This window comes from Papilio polytes, unplaced genomic scaffold, assembly GCF_000836215.1.
Source record: "Papilio polytes unplaced genomic scaffold, Ppol_1.0 DF821511.1, whole genome shotgun sequence".
Taxonomy (NCBI): Eukaryota; Metazoa; Arthropoda; class Insecta; order Lepidoptera; family Papilionidae; genus Papilio; species Papilio polytes.
This window is the reverse complement of record NW_013527693.1, coordinates 479026-487226: the sequence shown is the minus strand read 5'-3', so window position 1 is coordinate 487226 and position 8201 is coordinate 479026. Positions and strand designations below refer to the sequence as shown.

At 32.2% G+C, this 8201-nt stretch overlaps 1 protein-coding gene across 1 annotated transcript in view; it reads right to left on the bottom strand.

Annotated features, from left to right (window-relative positions):
- The window catches only part of LOC106108418 (irregular chiasm C-roughest protein-like), a 26046-nt gene extending 18637 nt beyond the window's left edge, over positions 1-7409 (bottom strand). The window contains exon 1 of the mRNA XM_013289583.1: positions 7276-7409. Within this exon, the coding sequence (XP_013145037.1) occupies positions 7276-7333 (58 nt within the window). The 5' untranslated portion in view covers positions 7334-7409. The remainder of the gene's footprint in view (positions 1-7275) is intronic.
- Between the last annotated feature and the right edge of the window lie 792 nt (positions 7410-8201).

The following is an 8201-nucleotide window of genomic DNA, read 5'->3' as shown; positions in this document are numbered from 1 at the left end:
GTAGGTTTACTATTTTCAAGGAATTATTTCGTTACTTTTTAGTGTACTGTTTTTTTTGAGAATATTTTGTTTTTGGTGTATTTTGTTTTTTCATTTTGAACTCCCTATAAACGATTAATCATAGTACACCGCGAAATTGTTAGAAAATGCCCTCTTTTACTGCAATTCATGCACTCAAATACACTAACACACGGGCACAAACACATACACACAAAAACATATCCAAGCCACTTCGTAAGGCACACCCGTCATATTCGCTTTTATACTTAAAAGTGTTTTTCTTGTTCCTCCTTGACTATCGAGAAAGGGACTAGGCATAACTTTTTTCGTACTAAATATAATCTGGTACTTTTTGAGGGAAATTAGATAAAGTCGAAAAAACATCTATATGAAGGCAAACGTATCAAAAATCTATACACTTACAAAAAAACTATTACAGGAGCAAGCAAGTTTTTTACTTTGTTTTTCGACACAGTGTGCGCTTGACAGGTCCTGTCTCTAACAAGTGAAAGTTTCCCCCTACGGTATGATCGTAGATACAAAATTACCTCCCCTATTGAACCGAGGGGCAATTTTATGGTTTCCATAGTTTTTCTTCGTATTGAATATAGAATGAGTATTCAATAAAGTGAGTTATATGGTGAGGTAAGAGTCAAGTATAAACATTACTTGAATACTATTAGGAAGGTAGTTTTATCAGAACAAACTAATTTTTTGAATTGCAGGCTTAACTAAATCGTGATCAAACGTTTAAAGTATCTATCAAGAATATAGGAATGTCAACACAAGTACTTTGGAAACGTGATGACATAAAAACCACTCAATACCAACACCCCTTAAACTGGAAAGATTCCCACGCGAATGCCGCGGACAAACAAAATTTTAACACGCCTCGTCGTCATTCGAGACGATCCTTTTTTGTTTTTTAATACTCAAAGACAAGCGTTACTTCAACTTTCTTTTTAAAAATTTAAATTTCATATTTAAGAGCATAAAATACGTAACAATTTTTTGACAGTCTGTAATTTTCCTATTCGAATTATGAACTGAGGAAAATTTATTTGTTTTTGAACATAGAAAAAATCTACACAGGAATAACTAATTATTTTACGGCTATTATTCACGTCCACTTTTTTCGGTGACGGCACTGACAAGTTTCAGACCCTGCAGGGGTCCTGCAGGGCGAGTATTATTGGGCTTGTTTCACGGTCGCGTCGCGTCTCTCACTATTAGTGTTGTTAGTGTTAAATAATTTAATTAACAGAAATGGTTCACAATATTTCACCAATAGAAATTTCATATTTATTTTACGGTCTCTAAAAATATTAAAATGTTCAATTGAAAAGCTAAGTATTTGAACCATTAATTCGAATAGACTTAATGAATGACCTGTTTCGTTTATTCAAAATTAAATTCATTCATTCAGAAAGTTGGTCATAAGTACTCCACTTGGCACAGCTCTATACAGTCGAGGGTTTCGCTTCGTAAATCTTTTTACACGCGATAACATTTAATATCAATTAGGGATAAACATATTTTATTTTGTGACATACTTGTTCGTGAAAACACACATTTAATTCACATAGACAAGTACTAGGGGTTTATTCAATTTTTTTCAGCATGTACAATTAGTTGAAAATACAGTGTTCCAAGATTTTACATACTTATGTGACGGTGTACATCTCATCGTAGGTAGATTCTTTCTTAATTGGCAACTATTAATAGCAACAAATACATAATCATAATAAAAATGCCATTACTATCGAATAAGGCTTCTTCTTGACAGAAATTGCAGCAGTAATTTATACAACAAAAGAAATTCAATAATCAGCATCTAGTATTCTAGGAAAAATAATTTCTTTAGTCTAGATTTTCTCCTTGATTTCTTTGAAAGAAAATACTGAATTAGCTCGAACTTCATTTCTTTGAACGTCTTCATAAATTAATACGAGGAATTATTTTTATTTTAGACGAAATAAATTATTGAATACTGGCCATCTAAGAGATGATAATGGTAAGATAAAAAAACAAAACAAAAGTTGCCAATTAAAATGCGTCTACCACGTAGGCTTTGTCACATAGCCACGGTAGGCGAATAACAGGGCAACCCAATTATATCGCAAATAATAGAACGCGCGCGTACAATGCTAAGGTAGAATTCGGGCGCAATGCATGCTAGTTTCACACGAGGGCGTAACTGTGACACAGAGCAGTAACCAGTGCAGTACTAATATTGAAGACGTTTAAAAAGCATAGAACTCTTAAACAACATATTGCGAGTAGGATTATCAATTTTTTTGGGAATAAATACGTGACAAGTACGTGATGTTTCGAATGTAATTGTTAGTTTCATACATCTTTCATCTCTCTATAGCGATGATAATCGAATGCCGAGTGTATTAGCGATGTACAAGCGCTGTCTTACTGTCCAGCTTCACTGTTCTGCCCTCGTGTGAAACTAGGATTACTCGTGATTGCGTTAAACAAAACACACCTCTATGTGAATACAAAATGTTCACAGCGTGAATCTCGTCACGATCTTAATTTGATCACAATAGGAATTCAATGATGAATCATTATTAATTTGCTCAGATATTCCGTGCCAATTGAAAATTCATAATCATTCAATATTACGTGACAGTCGAGGACGTTTATTTCCTACCCATTACGGTGACATCTTACTTATTACTAATCTAACTAATATTATACATAAATGCGAAAGTTTCGATAGATCGATAGATGTCAGAGTTTGTAGCTTAGCTAACTGCTGAATGGAAATCAGAATCTTGATGCAATTTGGCATAGATGTACAGAATAGTCGGGAAGAACACATATGCTACTTACTCTACTCTCGTTTTTTTTTTAATTGCATACGGACGGAAGCTAGTATTATTTAAAGCTTAAGATGCTATTAGGTCGAAATTTGTCATAGCAACAAGCAAAATCACGACTCTTTTAGTTTCTAATTTCTTAATTTTCAATATGAAAAGCTGATTTAATTATTTAATACTAAAAATCATATTCTTGTTATATTTCTATCGTTTGTAGTATTTCTAAATTATTTTCTTTCTCAATATTTAGATAAATGTATATATATACTTTTATGTGGCAAGCAATAATACGTTGTATTAACATTTGATAAGGTAGTTTTTTCTCTACAAAATCAAGTCTAATGTAAGTCTAATGTAGGTGAGCGTATCGTGAAAACGGAACGACATTTCCAGGCCACTGAATACTCTTTAAAATGTAACTATTACGTAGTTGTTAATGTTATTAGTGGCAATATAATTTTAGATTTATGAGAGAAGGGAGCAAGTAACATAATCATCAATGCTAGGACATCCACCATTCAAGTAAAATTCTGAGGAAATGAACATGCGTTGTCGGCCTTTAAAAAAGAGATATGCTCAAGATTCGGGTAAAGGTTTTTTAGTAAGTATTTATTTTGTAGTAAGAATTTTAATAGTGCAGTTTAGTTAACAAATAGCCTCTTAGCCTAAGTGATATAATAATAAATAAGGTAATTTTCGGCTTAAGCAAGAAACAAAACATAATTAATATTTTTTTTAAATGTACACGTAATTCCAGATATAAAAATGCGCCATATTATAGTCTGTTTTTTTTTTTTAAATTGCGTGGACGAAGTCGCGGGCTTCAGCTAGTTTGATAATAAAATAGGCTTTTCCATACAATTCACGATGGCATTTTAAACAAGAACAAAAGAAAAATGAATAAGCTATTGTTCCGAAAGCTTAAAGCAAATATTTTAAACATTTTATTTATGAAAATTTGAGTATACTTATAGAAATGGCTCATGAAAATATTCATTTGATAATAAACCCTTATTTTTCAATTACATTTAGAAAAACTTTATTTCTAGTTTAAGTTTATTTGATAACTTTTATAATTTGTCTATAACAAATAGAAGGTCAAAAACAATTAAATAAAACAATCTTACGTTATCAATAAAACGGTAGCCGCACTATTTCAAAAAGCTTAGTCCGCAAACGAACGACGCTCATGAGCTTTCTAAAGCTCGCATTAATTCAGTTAGAATTTAAGAAGTCTTTTCTTTCGATAACACTTCCCTCTCTATTCTCTCTCCGATCTAACTTACTTGCCATTCTTTTACTGCGCCTTGATTTTTCTAAGTTCGCAATTTCTCACAGGAAGTGCTCGTTAAAACTTAGAGTGCTTCTTTACTTCTAATTACTTGGTTTTGTGGAGGATTTTTGCATTTTTTACCCACTTTGAAGGAAAGAAATAAACTAATCTTGAATTGAAAACAACTGCACTAGAAAAGAAACCTAATTACATTTTAGTACTGATTTCATTATTTGTAATTAAAAAAATAACCATGAAATATTAAGCCCCCTATATACTCTCAGTTTTAACTGAAATTAAAACTGAACGTCTGTAGCGGGCTTTAGGAAAGCTATAAATTTCGTAAAACACTTCCTGGATCGCAACTCGAATATAAGATCTGAATAAATAATACAAAAGTAATATTGTTTTTATTTTTAATTTTATTTTTCTACTCTTAATTCCTTTAAGTAAAAGAGGTGTGAAACATGTTATAGAGAATCTTCATGTTCCGGTACAATAAAACACTTGCCTTGCGTCGTTCCGCAAGGGCGCAGCCTTGCATGCAGCACTCCACGCCCTTCATACACCGTACCTGCGCCTCGCAACGACGTGTAACCGATAAGGTTGCCACACAATTCATAAATAAAAGGGTTATTGCAAAAAAATAAAGATATTTTATCAAAGTGCTACTTAACTAATGAGATTAAAAAGACATTACTTCACAATTTTTGGACATTTTTTGTATTCAGTCAAAAACTTTAATTTTAATTCAAATAATTAATAAGTTTTACTTTCGTTTTGATAGAAATGTAATAGAATTTTTTTTTAATTATTAGAATTAAATAGTTTTTTGACAACCCTGTGGTAAGTTTCTAATAAAGGATTTTATAGAACAGCTGTCATTTTAATAAACTACGCTACTTAATACTCTACAGGTCGTTGTACATTAAAAATATAGTGTATAACATTTGTACTACATTTTTCATTTTCTTACATATTCTTACACTGGTGTAAGTTATACTGTACATAACTATAGTTTCTACTATAGAATCACATACAATAACATCATCTTTTTCATTTCCTTTGTAAGAGCAGAGTTAACAATGTTTTCTCGTGTTTGTCGGCAGTGAAAACTCACTCTCATTTCAAAACCTTTGCCTCTACCAGTATTATACATTGCAGTATCTGTGTGTACTTATAACCAAAAAGTTTTTCAAATTTTTGTCTGTCTGTCCGCAAATTGCGTTTGTTCCGGAAAATCCCAAAAACGAATTGCATCTTTCGACGAAATGTTCGTTACAAGGTAGCTAATATGAGTGTAAGTAACTTGGGCAACTCTTGTTTTATTCCGCGCTAACGAAGTCGCGGGCAATAACTAGTTAGTAATAAAACTGTTCCAATCCGCCTATAAACGTAATAAGCTTACTCTCTGATACTTAATATCCGATTTAGTTAGCAACATGAATTTACGATAAAAAATATATTCATTACAAAAATGACAGCTGTTGCCCGCGATGTCGTCCCCGTAAAATTAAAATAATAATAATAGATTTAGCATATGTTACACACAGATAAATTACCTTTCTAATGGTGAAAGATTTTTTGAAATCAGCCCAGTAGTTTTTGAGTTATTTCAATTTGTACAAAAATACAAATATTTCCTCTTATTAATATTAGTATAGATTGGACTATTAAAAAAACTACCGATTATTGTTTAATGGTTATTTATGCAGTCTTTTAAGTCCATTCTAAGGCTCGCTATTTGACGCCATTTATACACTGGATGTTCCAGATCGTAAGTATGTAGTTGTACATGGTAGCTGTTATAAAAGTTTTTATTTAATCTATGGATAAATCTCATCTTCTAGTTAGGAATTTTCCAGTCTGTTTGACTTAAAGTTGTGTCTAGTGATACAGATCTGTATGCAGAGAGTTACGAAGTAAGTTTTCTATACGCAAAATGCTGCAACCAATACAAACGGCACGTATTCATGTTTTTTTTAACTTGTATACTTTGTGTGTTCTTAGTGTTTATTAATTGTTAATTGAAAATCATTTTAACCTTAACTTTGAATGTATTTAATAATATTTTTAAAATAGAAACTGACGGACTTGCACAATAAAACCGTATTTAGAAACCACTAGCTTTCGCCCACGACTCCGTCCGCTTGGAATTAAAAAAAATAAAAGTGAGTAGCCCATGTATTCTTCCAGAATATCCATTACATCTAGACCAAATTTCATGGAAATCGGTTCATCTGTTTAGGCTACAAACTCTAATAAACATCCATCCATCTAAACTTTCGCATTTATAAGTATGATTAATCAAAAAATCTTTGTTAATTTGTACCATTTTGTTTTCAATTAAATTCACAAAATTATAATCAAAAAATCTTTAAGTACAATTTCACAACCATACCACACGAAGTCTACGTGATGGTAAACGATGATTAAAATTGCAAACGTAGGATTTTTTTTTTATATTGCAAGACCTAAAAAAACACATGAAGACCTCTGCTAACATTTTAAATTAGCATTTCATATGCTGGGTCGTAATTAGTGGCTCGTATTCCTTTTGTTCTATTCTATTCTTAATGATATGTGGCCGTGCTTAGCGCGAGTGCGACATCAACGGAACTTGCGGTTATAGAGCACAGGATACGACGCCCTCGACACGATATGCCAGTTATATTTTTTAACTACATTTTTCGGAATGCTGGGCTTTTTAAAATAATTTTGGTGTCAGTTAATTTTCTATGTCAACTATGCTGTCGGTACCTTATAAAAATGTTACATAACACAATGCATTTTTATTATTTAAAATGAAGACATCTAGGTTAAGTAGTTTAAAACGTGTTCTATTTTATTTTATTTTATTTTATTTCTGATAAAATATTTGTTACCTATGTCTTGTTACAACTGACAAATAATTAATTTGAAACGTCACATTTTATTTTCATAGTAAATTTTGTATTTCAGGTTTTCTTAACATCAATAGTAGGTACATCTAATTTTATCAAACTTGTGTGTTTTTTTTGTATTAAAACTCATAAGACCGTATTATTTGAAATTGTAAGAAATAAATAAAAATAACCTAGGATACAGAAAAGAGAAGCAAATTTAAAAACTATTATTTTATTTTATAATCATTTAGTTTTTAGTTTAATAATTTAAAAATAAAGCACTTACCAACTATTTCCATAACAATAAACAGGAACACTATATGAATAGTGTATTTGTACTCCATATTGGCCCTTCTTTACACACCAGTGCACTTAAAACATTAACACCAACTCTTATGTTATAACATGCATATAAAAAAAAGTTTTTTTTTAAAATGGCCAATATTATTTTACTTCCACGATCTTAAGTTTCTCGACAAAAGTTCGTAAGATTTGTAAGACACGTGCGTTCCCTTCGCGTTCGAAGTTCGAAATGCACGAAGTTGAAACTCGAGCTCCGGAACCACAGCGGTTGAGCCGGAGACTGCACGCTACGAACTGCCGTACCGAAACGAGCTAGTACCAGCACGTGCGATAAACGATAATACAATAAATATACTCTACCGTGGTTTGTTCAATAATTAATATAGTCTTCTGTATGATTATAATTGCTGAAGTTTAGATAGATGGTTGTACCTCGTACTTTAATCTATCTCCAAGAACTTTTACACAGATTTAGAACATAGTCCGCGAGAATACATGTGTTAGTTACTAAGTTTCTTTTAATTCCACGCGACTAGAGTCGCGGTCAAAAGCTAGTTATAAAGCAATTGGATTGTTCGCTGCATTTTTTAATGAAAGGGTAATACCCTCTCTGTGTGTCTCCTAGACTAAAGTCAGGTAACGTGTCTGCTTTTCCGGATATCTATGGGCAAAGGTCGCTTCACTATTTCGGCGAATTCACGTAGCAGTTGGTCGTTTGCTATCTTACGATATAAAGAAATGAAAAAAACACTTAATGCTCTGCATTTGTGTATTATAGTTTTCATATATCTTAGCAGCTTCGTAATTCACGTGAGTGTCTGCGCAGTACACAATTTTAGTAGTAGCGGGGCGTAGCGGGTTGCGGGGGGTGATTACTACGCGGCGCACCGATGTGCTGGAGCTGGCAAG